We start from the raw sequence: 16,825 nt of genomic DNA on the forward strand, positions 1-16,825 counted from the left end.
GAGAGACCAGCAGATCACATATGTCTTGCCATGTAACAGAGGAGCCAAGGATCGCCAGCAGCTGGTCTTTGGGAAGGAAGCATTGCCTTGACAATGCCTTGATTTGGACATTTTCCCAGCCTCAAAACCATGAGTGAATAAATTCCCTTTATTTAACCAGACCCATTTCATGGAATTTGCTTTCAGCAGCCTAGGAAACTAAACACCAGCTTTTTGTTTATCTCTAACTTGCCAGCCAAATGTTCCCAAGACATTTGTAGAATAAGCCACCATTCTCACCACCCATCTAATTTCAAATACTTCCTTTGTCATATATGTGAATTGAATATAGCATGACTGATTAAGGAATATAATGTGTATGTTGATGTTAAATTTCAAAGACCACAAATAGAGCTGAACAAAAATGTAACTTTTATTATTTTTCTATAACTCGACTAAATCTCTTCTTAAGTCTCAATTCTGCTATTGACAGACAACAAAAGAATCAAATCTATTTCAGCTCAGCCACTTTAAGTTTTCTCAGTGATTTCAGGTTTAAACTCATTTAATACTGAAAATTTCACTAGGGTGACATGTAATTTTCTAGATGCTTTGAAGCAAAGCAGCTGATCTATAATTATCCTCTCACCCACACTTAGCCTTTGCTAAGAGGTAAGACAGTAACTGGTCCTCAGCAGCCATCCCTAACACCGGTGCTTAAATACGTACCTCTGTGGCTCCCCAGTCTTTGGTTCCCATACTTTGTGCTTCTCTCATCCAGATAGGCTTACTTAGGGCCACCAACCCACCCTCTGTTAATTTCTATCAAGGAAATGGGAACTTTTTATTTGCGTCTCATGCTCCTCTAGGGCTTCAGAAAAGCAGTTGAGCCCTCTCTGCCCTGCGTCCCACTCCCATGTTCCTTCCTCAAGTCTTTTCCCTTCATGATGTCTGGGGGAACTTTAACACTTCCCTGCACAACCACTACCACCACTGTGTGGAGACTTAATCTGGGGACAGGGTAAGGGAGGCTCACTACACCATGTTTATTACACCCCTCTCTAACTCTCCTTCTTTCATCTAGACAATACTGGGATAATCCAGGGCTTCGTATCTTCTCTTTTCAATCTGTTGCTTTTGGCGTAATTTTAATCTCTGATTCTGCCAAAGCTTTAGTAAACCTTGGCTCTTGCAAATGAAAATTCTTGGTTATCAAGAATAATAATAAGCCTGATATTAATTTTTAAAGACCATTTTGGAACTCAAAAGCCAGAATTTAGGGTTTGTTTTTTTTTTTTTTTCTGTATTCTGTGTATCCTTCCCCTGAAGCAATCCACTAGACTGACTGGAAGGTTGAGGAGAGGGGTGAACATTTTGCTTTACGTTATGCTAATGGCTATAACACATCTAATGGTTATAACACATCTAAAACTGGAGCTAGCACTCTGCATGTGAAACAGCTCTTTGCTGTTTATCATACCAAGGAGAATGTCTACAAGCATCCCACTAGTGATAGATTTGCTGATAATAATAAAGAAAGAAAGGTCATAAATATTAAGGGAAAGGTATAATTGAATTTTGGATTTGCTTGGTGCTGTTTAGATATTCTATGTATGCCTTTATGTTTGGGATTGAATCATGTCCCCCACGAAAGCCATGTTCAGGTGCCAATCTCTGATTCCTACATACCCATTTGAAAGAAGACCACTGAAGACGTTATTAGGTGCGTTATGCTCACATTGAATGAGGGTGGGCCTTAATCTAACATGGCTGAGGTCCTTATCAGCAAAGGAAACTGGGTACAGAAAAAAAGGAAGCTACAAGCAGCAGCCAAAGCTGGAAGTCAACAGAACCTGGAAGAGAAAGTACATGTACTTTACCACGTGACAGAAGAGCCAACGAGCAAGGACTGCAGGAAACCAACCCCAGAATGCCACAGCCTTCTGGGAGAAAGGATCACCTTGCTGATGCCTCAATTTCAGATTTCTCTTAGCCTCAAAATCATGAGCCAATAAATTCCCATTTTTAAGCTAACCTATTGTATGGTATTTGTTTTAGCAGCCGGGAAACTGAGACACTTTAAAACTATAAAAATATCTTTATTGTTGAAATACTTACAGTAAAAACAAAACTTTGTCATTTCAAGTCAGAAACTCTCTAGTCCTCTAACACACTTTTGTTTCCTTAAAAACAATCTTCTAAATTCTACAGGTAATAGAACAGTCTTAGTAGATCCTCACATATATGGGATCTTCGGTCCCTAGTCTGCTCTGCGGTTCTTCAGCAAGGAACCACCCTCCAGTTTTATAATACAATTTAACAGCTTCCTAGGCAAAAACCAGTCCACTCTTCATCTTTGTTGCATTTTTCAAAAAACTGTCTTACATGTTTATTTTTTCATATGAACTTTTAGAAATTAAAAGAAAAGTCAAGTTGTCAAGATCTACGTTTGTTTTCTCATCTTTGAATGGGCAGAAATCTATCTAGGCTTGTTCTCATGAATAAAATAAAATGGCATTTATGGGTGCTCCTTGGTTCTCCTCTCTGACAATAATTGAAATCCTTCATTAAATCCAGATTACAAAGATTTTTAATATTAATCTACCCATTCAGCATTCTGAGATGGGGAGGGGAGAGCCCCAGTCTGAGAACTTTGCACTGAACAATTTTGTTTGTCGAAACCACTGCACCAATACCAAATTTTGGTGTCTGGTTTCCTGTTCGGTCTGGCTTCTTCTCCTGTACATGGTGAGACTGTATCAAGTCTCCTTCCTTCAATTTCTACCTTACAATCAGGATAGTACCCAGAACAATGGTCCCTCTAAGTCTGAAGTTTTGAGAAACCTTTGGTATGAAGTTTGCTAAAGGAAAGCAGGGCATGGATGAGTTCTCTGCATGGTCATGCCACACACATACACTACCCCTCTCACCCCCAACTCCTCCCACCACCTCCCAAGGCAGTGGTCTTTGCAAAAAATTCTTTAGCTTCTAAAACAATACCAAACAGATTGGCCCTGTCCTTTTTTCACATGGTTCACTTTTACTTCCAGATCTTGCTCCTCTGGATTAGAGGAGTTTATTAGCATTTTGAGAAGGAAAGGGACAAAGAGAAATGATGAGAAGTGGTCCAGAATTTTCTACTCCAGTCCCACCATTATGTAACTGAGAAGCTAGGATTTAAGGTATGATTATGATTACTGAATCATTACATAGATATTCCTTTTTACTTTCTGGTGTGTCAGAGTATACAGAGGGAAATACCTGAAATCTCTGAACTGTAATCCAGCTGCCTTGATCTCTGATGATGATTGTATAGCCTTTATCTTGAGTCCTTGTGATTATAAAAACCTTGTGACTGACCCTCACTTGGCACCCCTTTTATCCAGGTTTTCAACTTCAGAGTCTTATGATCACTAAAGACAGCCCCTAATGTTTATTAGTGAAGGGCTATGAGTCAGCCCAGAACTAACACACCCCAATCCAAAAGCTATCTTGACAAATGAAGATGGACTTAACCAAAATGGGCCTACCAGACATGCACAGTAGCTTAAACTTTAACCTATAAGTGACCTATACCTTATTATAATACTAAAAGTCATGCCCATCATCATATTAAGGCTGTCATTTTCTTACATACATTCTGTGACTAAGCATGTAATTAATCCACACGTGATCAATAATTAGATCACCTCTACATCATCTAGAGCCATTGGGCTCATTATCCTAAAACCTGTCAGTTTTTTAATACTACAAAACCATCAGAGTTACTACAGTTTGGGGAGACAGATTTTTAGGCCATAGGATGTCTGACCTTCGGCTTCACGCCTAGCAATAAACTCTCTCTTTGAAACCCTGGTATCTCAGGAGTTGGTCGTTTGAGAATGTTGGGCAGAGAACCCACTGCTTCTGATTGGTATCAATTAGTCTTAGAATTTTCAGCTGTGATAGCAAAAAGGTCTTTTAATGTTCAGTAATATACCAACAACTTTATTACTTGTTTCACCTATTCCACATCTTTTGACACCCTCCTACTTTATATCATGAAGATATTTGTAACCTACTTTTCTCTCCAGCTCTCCCCCAACCTTCAATATCTCAAATTCCATCATCTGTACTTTTATGTTTGATTTGCTAAAGAGCTAGACCATAGTATATAAGTTAGTCCTGGGTGGAAGATTGTATTGTGAGGCCTAAAATTTTAAGTGCTGCCTTGACATCTTTGAGCCTCAGGGGGCCCCAAAGGCCTAACTGTGAGCTCTCCTGTTGTTGTCAGGTATGTCCCCATTCAGCGGGAAAGGCTCCCCATCTGACTAGTTCCCCTATCAGCCAGACCAGTTGCACTCTACTCAGTACTCAGTCTAACAGGATTCAGTTCCCTGCCAGCCTGTGGAATTATTCAGACAAACCAGTCACATCCTCCCATGGAAACCAGGGAGGTACCTCATCCTCTTGTCTCTACAGAGGCCACCTCCCACATCCCCTTCTGGGTCACTCTATTCCAGAGTGTAAACTCCGCACAGCTCTGCATGGCGTTCTGTGTCCTTCTCCCTGGAGCTGTGAGTATATGTGACTGATAAGCTGCTGTCAATCTCATCTCTCCAGCATTATGTGTTGTGTGTTCAGCCTACTTGTACTATTTACTGGGGATCCTTCCTCCACCAATGGGATGAACAGGAGGAAGTCAGAAAAAGATTAGCAATAATGTCCACACTTAGCTGGTTTAAATTAGTTTCACTTCATTATAAACTGAACTAGCAAACATGTTTGCCCTTGTCCAGATTCCAGCCTGGTCCCCCAGCTGCCCCTTCAGCAGTCCAGCAGCTACCCGTTCACCCCTTGCTCAGTGGGGGCTTCTCTCTGGCTGCACGGCCTGCTGGGCACCAATGAGCACACCTCACCCCCTCCCATTCCTTCCAGAGGCTTTAGAGCCAGGCAGTGCGGGTGACTCTGGCAAGTCACTCACCTCTCCGAGCCTTATTGCCTCATCTAGAATTATGAGGACACTAAAACCTACCTCAGAGGGTGTGGTGAGGAACAAATGAGCCAAAGTGCCTAACAGCATCTGGAAACAGGTCATGTATATGGGCGACTGGGTGTGTATGTGGGGGGTGGTATTTTCTCAAAGTCCAGCTGAGTTTTACAGTATCACAGCATACTTGCAAATCTACATTTGTATACACCACACCCACTGAACTTCAAGAAACCAAATAACCCCAAGCTCTGCTAAGACGTGGGAAAACATTCCCAAACATTTTAAATATATATAGATTTTTAAAAACTTAGTATTATAAGTTTTACAGTATTTATTATTAAATCTCTAAAATTTACCATCTTTAAGGAAAACAAACCTAAAGGCAAAGGCAATAATCTTTTCTAAGAGAGTACAACAAAAAATCATTCTCTTTGAAGCATTTAAACAGCTCTTAATTACTAGACAATTCTCTTTGAAGAAAGTTCACAGCAAAGATATTAAATTTGTGGCCAAAGATTTAGACATTTAACTTGCCAGAAGTTAGATTGATGATGATCATTATTTTTAATATTGTTGTGCTTTTACCCAGGAGATCTTCCCCACGGAGCCAAAGGCACTTAACAGAACCTGAAAGCCAGGCACAAATCACCAATGTGAGGCAAGCCTGGGGCCCTGGACAACCTAGTTTCTTCCCTTTGGAGAAACGGGAGCCCCTAAAGTGAAGTCTAGAGGCGCTTCCCTTCATCTGATCAGCTGCTCTGTGCCAGTACCCCCAGGCTCCAAAGCAGTAGTAAAAGAATAAACTGCACTTCAGAAACAGCAAGACAAACCCCTGCTACAGAGAACCAGCTAAGGCTGGTCCGTTCCACTCAGCTCCAGCTGTTTGATTCCTCTTCCCCATAAAAGGGCTGTGTGGGGTTGTCTGGACTGAAATCTACTCCCATAAATGCTGAAGGCCTTCCCCTCGAAAGGTAAATATCATGGTAGATTGCAGAGTCCAGAGACCTGAGTTTATCTTCTGACTTTGAGAAGAGCTAACCATTTAACTCCTTATTTTCTTCATCTGTAAATACCCAGGGCTAGATCTCTGAGGTTCTGTCAGATTAAGGGTCTGTTCCTAAGGTTATAGCAAGGCATGTAAACAAAACATGGAAGGAAAATAAAAAGTCTAATTTTATAAAAAAAATTGCCTTCCTGATTGCAGATTAGCTTTCAAGCATGTCCTAGAGTGATTTGAGTCACAATCTCACAAGCTTAATCACAAACAAACAAAAATGTATTCTATTAACACAGTCCTCACATCTGTATGAAGAAAGAACAATCACTTACTGGTGATTCAATGTCCTCTAGGAGTAAAACAGAACAGCGTTCACATTTCAACAAAGTTTGGGCCCGATGCATTATTTTCTTGACAATTTTCTCCAGGTCAGTCTGTTCTTCAAAGAGGTCATTAACCACCTCCAGCAAAGCCTAGGAAAGATGAAATGGACCTGCTTAGGTGGATATAGGACAAAACAAATGTTTTGTTTTGTTTTTTCTAAAAATTCCATTTAGTCTTTGCTCTAATAAAACATCATAAATATTTTTGTGCAACTAAATTTTTAAACATGAATGGTTGTTTTGACATATTTCTGTCATTTCATTTTAAAACACTCAGACAGAAAAATACAACTTGACAATAGTTAGGTTGTATAACAGGAATCATATATTCATTAGCTATAGGCTTTATCCCCCTCCTACTGCAACTGTTAGCAATGCAACTAGGTATAAACTCAACATTGTATAAATAACAAATACCTGATTCCCCTCCAAAGCACATTTACTTCAGAAAATAACAAAGCAGTCCTTCCTCACCATCAGGAAGAAATAGCTTCTTGTTCAAACATGAGACTTACTTTCACTAATGCACATCTCCCACAGACCTCTGAAAGAATTATAGAGGTGAATGCTAATGAAGGTTCAGAGCCTTATATATATATATAGTCCCCATTAATCCCTCTACACTGAAGAAGAAATACTTCGTAATTCCAATCTGTCCAGAAGTACATTTAGACACTACTATATATCTTAGGAAGGAAAACACCATTAAAATTTCTATTAAAACAGCAGAAAAAGCACATGATTTAAAAAAACAAATTCTAACATGAAATCTCTGTCCTCAATTAAAAATGAAAATGTAATAACCTGTCATTTTATCCAACTGACATAGCTTACAATTTTGGTATTCAAATAATATTTGTTTGGGGTTTTTAATGGCATGGCTATTTCTAGAGATTTGAAAATAGTGGTCTATGTACAGGTGGTAGATATTATGCTTCCACCAGAGAGCAATCAGGAAATTACACAGCCAGTGAGTTGGCCAGAGGATGCTTTATTCAACAGAATTTAATAAGATGTGCAACCTCAGGTCCAATCTCTCACAAAAGGATTTTGTGGGTTTTCAAAGTCACATCTGTTCAGCTGGGGGGTGCCAATCATCACCCCGGAGACGTGACTAATTTTCAACATTGGGGATGAATTCGATTTGTCCTAAAACCATTCGAAACATGAACATTTCTTCAGGTAGAAAAGCATTTGAATGTTAGGAAAGGCAAAATTTTGCTTGAGCAGTGAATATCTTTTTAACAAAGACTATTTTTGTGGGATAAAGCTATCACCCCAACAAGTGTCAACATCATCTCTCATGTTGCTGAAAGACTGATGACCACAGAACTGTTGTATAGATGATTATACTTTTCAGAGAAACAGAAAGATGAATGAAATGCTCTTGCAATGATATGCGAGTGCTTAAAAGAAAGGATTTGAATGAATTAAGGGATTCATGAAATGAGTCTCGTTCACTGAGCAATAAAAAGAGGACTGAATGTCCTGGGAAGTGTTCTTTCTAAAGAGAGACTGTGAGAATGGACTCAGGGCCATGGGTCACACAATGATCCCAAAGCAAAGAGAAAGGTCACGAGGTGAAAACAGTTTAAGGTGTATCTTGATTGGCATTTGGACAGCAGAGCACTGTGAGAGGACAATGTGCAATATGTTCAAATATAACATTAAAAATGAGGCAATTGTCTGAATAATTGCAAACAAAATTTCCTGTTATTAAGGGGGAAACATTATTTCCTTAATTATCCAGACTATTTCTCCAGATTGATCATATTAACTGAACAATTATTTAACTTTTCAATTTGTTGTGACTGTGTGGATAGAGCCTCTGGGACCTATATACATGAACATTTATCTCAGAGGAAAAACTAATTGTGTCTTGAGTCTTGCACTGACAAATCACATTATAGTAATTTTTATTGTTTCTAATTAAAAATTGCTGCTCTGCTAACTAGTGATGAAAGTTTTACAAATAACAACACAGACTAGATACAGAATAGGATAAAAAGAGAAGAAAATCTAGGATTGTTTTCCAATTGGTAGATATTAGAATTATTTCACACAGTTGAACATTCCCTCCTTCTTGAGAAGTTTTCTTTACTTGCCTTCTAGGATACAAGCATCTCCATGTTTTCCCTCCTTCCTCTACTGTCCTTTTCCTCCTTGGCTCATCCTCAGACCTGTTCCCTTATCTATACGTTCTCCCCTAGATTAATCTATCTGGCCCCTGGCTTTAAATACTATTTATATACATGATGATGATCCCCAAATCTTAACCTCCAGTTCTGACATCTCCCCAAAACTTTAGACTTCTGCTTCCAACAGTTCACTTGTCAGCTGCTTAAGCCAAAAGTCTTTTTCATTCATTTCCCACATCAGTGAGCCCTACAGACTTCACCACTAATTTTTTTTAATCAATTATCACTTTTCACTGCCCTAGTCCCAGCCACCTTATTTCTTGACAGCAATAGAATCCTCTCGTAACTACTCTCCTCCCTGCTTTCAGTCTTCTTTCCCCCTCCCCAGCCACATGATTGTCTCCATGGAAGGTAGAATTACCTCTTTTAAAAGTAATCTAGACTCCCTGCTGAAAATCTTCTAATGGTTTTTCCAACATACTCAGAATGAAAGCAGAAATCCTTGCCATGCCCAAAGATGTTTCCACCATTTTGCCTCTGGCTCATTTTCTGCCCTCATTTCCTTTCACTTTCATCCTTTCTCTCTCCCTCTTTCTATATATACACTGGCCAAGAGTTCTCCTGCCCCAGGGTCTTTGCACTTGATGTTTCCCCTGTCTGGCATGCTCACCCCAAATTTTTATGTGGCTTTTCTCCTTCACTTCATTTAGGTCTTTGCTCAAATATCATCACCTTATAGAGGCTCTCCTGATCACTTCCTAAAATGAATAACACAACCTACTTTTCAGCCACCATCTCTATCCCCTTATCTCACTTCATTTTTCTTTACAGCATTTATCACGACCCGATACCATGTTTTTTTATTTGTTTACTTGTCTATTATCTATTGTTCCCACCAGAATAGTAAGCTCCATGAAGGCAGGGACTTGAGATGGATAGCATCTGCATAGTAGCATCCAATAAATATTTGTTGAATGAACAAATGAATGGTACCCTACCCTGAGAGTGCAACGATTAATAGCACCTGGAGCTTCTGTTAAAGATCAAAATGTAATTGAAAAGGAGGGCCATAGATAATATTATAACATAGTATGCTAAGTATCTATGAGAGAACAATGGCAGTATATAAGTAGATACAAGGGAAACCAACAAGGGAAGAAGGGAAGATTAATGGGAAGGCTGAGCTGGGTCTTGAAAGCTGTGCAAGGCCGATGGCAGTGGGAGGATGAAGGTGGACATGAAGGTGTTGAAAGCAGAGGGAGAAATCTGGATAAAGACCCTACAAAGTGAAACAAAGAGATTTTTTTCTAGAAATTGGGAACTACATTGCTGGAATGCCATTGAAAGGAGGGGAATGGTAAACATGAGGCCAAAGATTAAAATAAGATCTAGGTCAGAGAAAAGGTGTGGTATGCCATGTTAAGCAAGACAGTTGTAGTACTCAATTGTGTTCATCTGTTTATTGTGAAATATTCATAAATCAAAATGCTTAGCAAATGAAATTTTTAATCAATTTGATTACCAAATTAACTGAGGGCTTCAAACCTTTTTGAACATCTTTTTGTTTAATACATTTCTAAGTTGTTCCAGTAATTTCTCTCTATTTAAAAGTAAAGCAAGCCTAATATAACTTAATCTCTTTTAGATACTTTAGTTTTTTGAAGGGGCATTGGTCTTTGGCTTTTTACTATTTAGTGCTATATCTGTAACTGAGAAGTTAGGATTTAAAGGATGATTATGATTACTAAATCATTATATAGATTGATCTCTGATAATGATTCTATAGCCTTTATCTTGTGCCCTTGTGATTGTAAAAAGCCTTATGACTAACACTCACTTGTATCCATTTTATCCAGTTTTTCAACTTTAGAGTCTTATGATCACTAAAGACAGCCTCTAATATTTATTAATGAAGGGCCAAGAGTCAGTCCAGAGCTAATCCACCCCAATTCCAAAGCTATCTTGATAAATGAAGTTGGATCTAACCAAAATGGGCTCACCTGACATGCACAGAAATTTAAACTTTAACCTGTAAGTGACTTATACCTCATTATAATATTAAAAATCATGCCCATCATCATATTAAGGCCGCCATTTTCTTACACACATTCTTTGACTAAACAGGTAATCAATCTGCGTATGCTCAATAATTAGATTACCTCTAATTACATCATCAAGAGCCACTGTACTCACTATCCTAAAACCTGCCCCATCTTTTGATACTATAAAACTATCAGAATTACTGCAGTTTGGGGAAACAAATTTTTAGACCATAGGACATCTGATCTCCTGCTTCATGCCTAGCAATAAACTCTTTCTTTCTTTGAAACCCTGGTGTCTCAGGAATTGGGCATTTGAGCACATTTGGCAGAGAACCCACCACTATTGATCCATAGCATATCTGGTGAGAGTATAGGAAACCAATCGCTCTAAGCATGTTCCTTTTAATTCTATAAAATAATGTTTGCATCATTGTCCCAGGTATCTTGTGATGCTGTTCCAGGAAAAATTTCAATTCAAAAACGAAATCTGTGAGGTGTGGTGAAATTACATTTGTAACATATTTTAGTCCTTATAGAAACTAAATTGCAAAACATCGCTAAATTATATTTTTATTTCAAAGTGATAAGTAATAATATACCTGCTGCCTCATAGTATAGATTTGAAATTATTTCCTTTTAAAAAGAAGCTGACACTATTTCCCCCAAACAACCACAGAGAATTTGTATCCATTTCCATTTAGGCTTATTGCTGAAAGGGTCTCTTCAACCATAGACTTGAAGGATTATACAAATAAAAAAGATTCCTGGACTAGTCAAAGATCACAGAGACATAATGACTCACAGAAAACAGAAAGACAGAGAGCTTTGGGGGTTGTAAGTAATGTTTCTTTCTACTCACCCTGCTTCTTTCATATTCCTTTCTTGAGGCAGCAAAGAGCTGAGCATTAGATATGGCAATTCCACAAAATGGAAGATACATCTGCATAACCTGGGGGCAAAGAGAGCATTACGAGCATTAAAGCATCACTCAACCAAAGTCCACATTTCCTGCGTATGCCTGATTATAATACTTTCTTTTCAACCCTTGTGAATGAGTACAGAGTTTTTACTACTACTATCTTAATAACTTCAGAAAGGGATATTTTTTTCAGATGGCCTAAATCAAGCTTTAGCTAGGGACATTCAGATGTATGAAGACAAAGGGAAACAACAGATTAGGCAGGCTATGATACAGGAACTGTATCTAAACCATCTTTGTATTCCTTTGATAAATGAAAACAAATAAATGAATGAATTGTAATATAAGCTGGAATTTAAGGCAAGTGCTAAAACTCACATTTGGCAGTGGGCATGATATAAGTACATTCATTTGCACATATATATCTGAGGCAGAGATCTCAACTTGAACTTACACCTCTATCATCTCCTACAATTTTAGGCATGCCTGGTGGGATGGGCCCAGTGGAAACTGAGCTGTGAGTACCTAGTAGCCTTCTGCAAAAGGGCTCAAACTGTGTCCACTGCTGTACTGACAAACTGGACACAAATGCAAACTGGATGGGTGGTCCTTCAGAAGCCTATTTGAGGAAAGGCTGATGAGCCTTTAAAGAATTCCTCTTATGGGAAGAAACAGCTAGGTAGTACGGGCCTGACCTGTAACAAAGCCTTTCTCATCAAACGGCTCTTGGGATTTTCAGTACCTCCTGGCACTCTCATGCAAATTCATCTCCAGAATCTCTGATTCCAAAGAGGGAGACTGCTCCAAGTAAAACCCAAAAGAATTATTTCCCTAAACTCGTCACAACACAGGAGAAACAAGCAACATTGCTTTGAGACGTCTCTGAAGCAGAGTTAAAAGGGTATGTTTCATATTAGCTCTCCACCACCCCACCCCCCCGCACCGACAATGTGCCCAGTGAAGAAGCATAGAGAGGTGCCAAAACAGAGCAATTCCTGCAGTTCCCAGCAGAGGGCAGTGCACGGTTTACGTGGGTAAGGCATGGCCTCAGCAGGTGCATGAGCCCGCCTGGGACACCCAGAACAAAATTACCTGGACAAAAGATGAAAGGCAATTCACATTCTCTACCTTCTCTACCATTTCTTTCCTATTAAAATCTTGTTTTGGCTACTTATGCATGCTAACTCTGACCTGGGACCCTGAGAGAATTTCCGAGCTCTGTAGGAGCTAAAGAAATGACTTCATTCTTAAAAATCGAGATACAGAGTGGAATCAGTAGTAAGAAAAGGTGTAAGAAACAGTGAGCTGATTTTTACAGATCCTTTCAGAATAAATTTCTTCACTGAATTCGATTCATTTAACTAATATTTAATGAGGACCTATTATGTGCCTAGCACTCTTACTTCATTGCCTCAGTTGAATCTCACATCAGCTCCTCATGGAGGAATATTATGTACATTTTAGTGATGAGAGAATTCAGTGACTTGCTCAGCTCACACAGGAACCTAGGTCAACTTATTCTACAACTGACGAACATTCCTCACAATATGTTGCCGTCTAGAACTGGCTGTTCTTTCTGTCACCCCCTCTTTCCCCTTCCTTACTACTCCCCCACATGCCTTACGAAGTTTGTCAATAAGCCAGCATAAAGCTGTTGACATAAAGCTGCCAGATATTCTGCCAGAATGGGAACACTTTCAACATCACCTACACAAACAGAAAGCACTTTTCTTGCAGTTTTCTGCTTTTGCTCTGTCGTGAAAATGGTGGCTACGATGGGGGTGGTGAGAAGAGATATGAGCTACTTATCTTAACTCTCTCTCTCGCTCTCTCTGTCTCTCTCTGTCTCTCCCTCCCTTCCTCTCTCCCTCTCTCTCCCCTCCCTCTCTCTCCCCCCCCCTCACCTACAGAGACCAAGTTTAAGGTGGTTCGTAGTTAAGAAAGTAAGAAGAGGGTGACCAAATGAACATGTGAAATGCTTTTTAATATATCATAGACTTGCTTCAATTCATTTATAATACCAATATTTATTAAGCCCTAGGCATTGTAATTTAAAAGTCTGAATTTTAAATCAGATGAACTTTGTCCTTTTCATGGCTTTTCTGTGTGAAATTCAACAAGTCACTTAACCTCTCTGAACCTATTTCTTATCTGCAAAATGCCAAGTTTTATTGGGTAATCTTTCTGGGTTTTTTAGTTTGAATATTTGGTGGTTCAAATAATTATAAATATCAGTGAGCCACAACATTCTATTTGCTAGAGTGAACAAATAATCCAATAAACATTCATAGCTCTTAAGCAATAAATAATCATTTATAATAGTAATGACCAATATTGTCAAAGCTCTTACTATGTTTTAAGTGTCAGGTATGATGCTAACCATTTTATATGCAGTAGGTTGTTTGATCCTCACAATTATTGGTATAGTAGCATTTTTTTAGATGAGAAAACTGGGGCTTTGAGAACTTTTCCAAAGTTGCTGAGAGATAATTTTTCTATGGGTCTCTCATGTTTCTGTGTGTGTCTTGCAAACAGAGACACTAGCTCTATTTTTTTTAGGATGTTTGTATTGTAAATAGCCTTGGAAGATAGAGATGTAGTCCACTTCCAGAGCAGAAGGCAGAATTGTTTAATAAAGTGTAATAAAGATATGTTTCCCTCTGCTACAGAGGTCAAGCAGACTTACTGTACATTACAAAAGATCTGGGTTCCCGACATTTGGGGTTCCTCTCCTGTAATGCAAGCCACTGTGTGTGCAGGTGTCACCTGGCCCTGTCGGCATCATCCTGTGGGATCTGAGGATCAGGGAACTGGCATAAATGCTGACATCCTGATTGCTGCCATTGCTGTGAGCAATAAACTGTCCTTTGTTTATTCTAATCCAGGAATCTTGTGTATTCTACCAGCATCCAGGAAACTATGGCAGGCGAATTTATGAGTTGCAAGTAGGGCAAAATCTCATACCCCTCATGTTCTTGACACAGTCACCTACCTATTAGGTGACAAAGCTAGATTTTGAACCCAACCAGTCTGACCCTACTTCTTAATGTCTGTTTTCTTTTACTGCCCAAGGAATATTCTTCATAGCATTAGCATGATGGCCCAGTTAACTGCAACATGATAAGGTAGACTGCTGGGACTAAAACTAGATCCTTTCAGTGTAGGAGCAGTCATAAGAGAGGGAAACACAACTGCAGAAATTGAAAGAAGTTCTGGCATAGTGGACATATCTGGTTTCTAGAGATAACCAGGCAACAGACGTCAGGCAGTAATCTGTCTAGCAGTTGATTTAGAGAAATCCTAAACAGATAACGGGGCCACTTGGATGGGTGCCAGAGTGTGGTTATGGAGACCAGAAGAGTGGCAATGTTCACCCAGATGAGAAACTGCTTTAGGAGAGCCTGTCAGCAAGTAACAGGGCCCCAGCCTCTAGGTGTCAGTTCAAGGATCAGTCACACTCTTGGTATGTATGTAGTGGTAAGCAGGAAAGGGGAAGAAGGGAGAATCACAAGAAAATGGAAAGATCTAACCCAGCAAGCAAAGGATCCAGAGCAGGGCTGGCATGAGTGGGTTGGACAGCAAGGCCCAGGAATGAGGCTGAAGAAGCCCAGGTAGTAGCAATGTGGAGCACAACCTTTTCAGAGCCACAGAATTGATCCCAGGTATGGGCTATGGCAGAGCGGAGCTTGCAGGTGAGGATCCTGTGCTGTTGCTCCACCTGGGTAGTGGGGAGTGATTAAGGGACTGGGAGAGAAGTCCCATTTTGATGTCCCCGAGAAGCCAATGACAAATCTTCTAATCCTCATCCAATCTTGTTTCTGCTAAGCTTAGTTTTTAGTCTAAAATTTTCCAATTTGCAAATACTTTTTCCAAATAGTATAAGCTTTTTTTGTAAACCACATAATGTACTATGAGGAAAGCATGTAAATCAGATTGGTCTCATTAGTTCTTTAATCAACCCCAAGTGTCCGACAGAACACCCCTCAATTCTCTCCTGACAGATGAGTGGTATTTACTGGCCTGACCTTCAGGAAAAGCAACTCCACAATCTCTCTCCATTTTAAATGTCTAACAAATGTCCCTTTGATGAAATTTCCTCAAGTAAGTATAAAAAATCCCTCATATCACAATGTAACTCTAATTCTTATTTTTCAGTGGAGATTAAAACAATTACAAACTTTAATTCAAACCAATTATGAAACATTTAACATGGCATTTTGAATGGCAAGAGAGACTCATGCTGTCTTATTTTGTGTACTCTAATTTATCATATTAATGTCTATGCAGCAGCATCCAAACAAAAGTGAATGGTAAAATTCAACATCCTACTTACTGTACTTGGAATGTACAGATCAGCTCAATTTAACAAGAATTGCCTGGCTGCCTTCTATGTCAGGCCCTGGATTGACAATGCAGGATGTACGATAAATTACACAACACCATCACTGTTTTCAAGAAATTTACAACCTAGTTTTAATTGTACTCATAAGACAACTGTAACCGGCTCAATCTCCTATAGTTTTTACAAATAATAGAGACTAAAGTTCAAACTTCTTAATTTGGCATTGAAGGCCTTCAGTGATGTGGCCCAACTCCATTTCCCAGTCTACACACTCTATGCTCCAGATAAACTGGATGACTCTAGTTTTTTGCCCCAAAAACAACCTATATTCTATTGTCCTCCACCATCTGAATTCTTTTCTTCTCTACCATCCACTGCCATTTCTATCAAAATTCTATCAATCATTTTAAAATCTGTTATATTTAAGTTATTTAAATATTATTAAAGTTATTATAATAAATATAATAATAAATATTTAAGTTATAATTAAATATTATTATATTTAAGTTATTATTATTCACATTTCATCAAATAATTTCTTCCATCATTTCATATGCATCTTTGTATCAGTGTCTTCATTTCTACTGGAACCACTTTTTAAATCATATAACACAGTTTTACAAAATAATCACCTCCACTGTCAAACCAATTGAGATATAGCACTTCTGGTGTAATCTGTATATAATGCTATCACTGAATATCTTAACCCTAGCCATAAACCCCCATCACACAGCTTCAAGACCCTTGTTATTCTTCATTCATCCTGTAGGTATATATCTGCACAATATAGCCACTCCGTATGCATTGGGTTTTAGACTGATCATTTAAAAATGCATTTGTAATCATATTCAGTTACATAATCTATAATTGTAAGATAAAGACCCTGGGAACAATCGCTAAAATCTGTGTTAATTTTCTTACTTCTTTTTTTAATGAGTCAATTGCTATTGATTTTATTTTCTTGTTTGATTTATTCCCCTTTCTACTAGATTCTATTTACTTTATTTTAGTGACTAAACTAGAAATTTTATGTTTATGTTTATACTTTACCTT

The 16,825-nt window shown here is 38.7% G+C and overlaps 1 protein-coding gene across 1 annotated transcript in view; it reads right to left on the reverse strand.

Annotated features, from left to right (window-relative positions):
- The window catches only part of PDE11A (phosphodiesterase 11A), a 457,660-nt gene that overhangs the window by 254,245 nt on the left and 186,590 nt on the right, over nt 1-16,825 (reverse strand). The window contains exons 3-4 of the mRNA XM_037848985.1: nt 11,371-11,460; nt 6,281-6,421 (exon numbers count right to left, since the gene is read on the reverse strand). Coding sequence (XP_037704913.1) covers nt 6,281-6,421; nt 11,371-11,460 — 231 coding nt within the window. The remainder of the gene's footprint in view (nt 1-6,280; nt 6,422-11,370; nt 11,461-16,825) is intronic.

The sequence above is a fragment of the Choloepus didactylus genome, chromosome 9, assembly GCF_015220235.1.
Source record: "Choloepus didactylus isolate mChoDid1 chromosome 9, mChoDid1.pri, whole genome shotgun sequence".
Classification (NCBI taxonomy): Eukaryota; Metazoa; Chordata; class Mammalia; order Pilosa; family Megalonychidae; genus Choloepus; species Choloepus didactylus.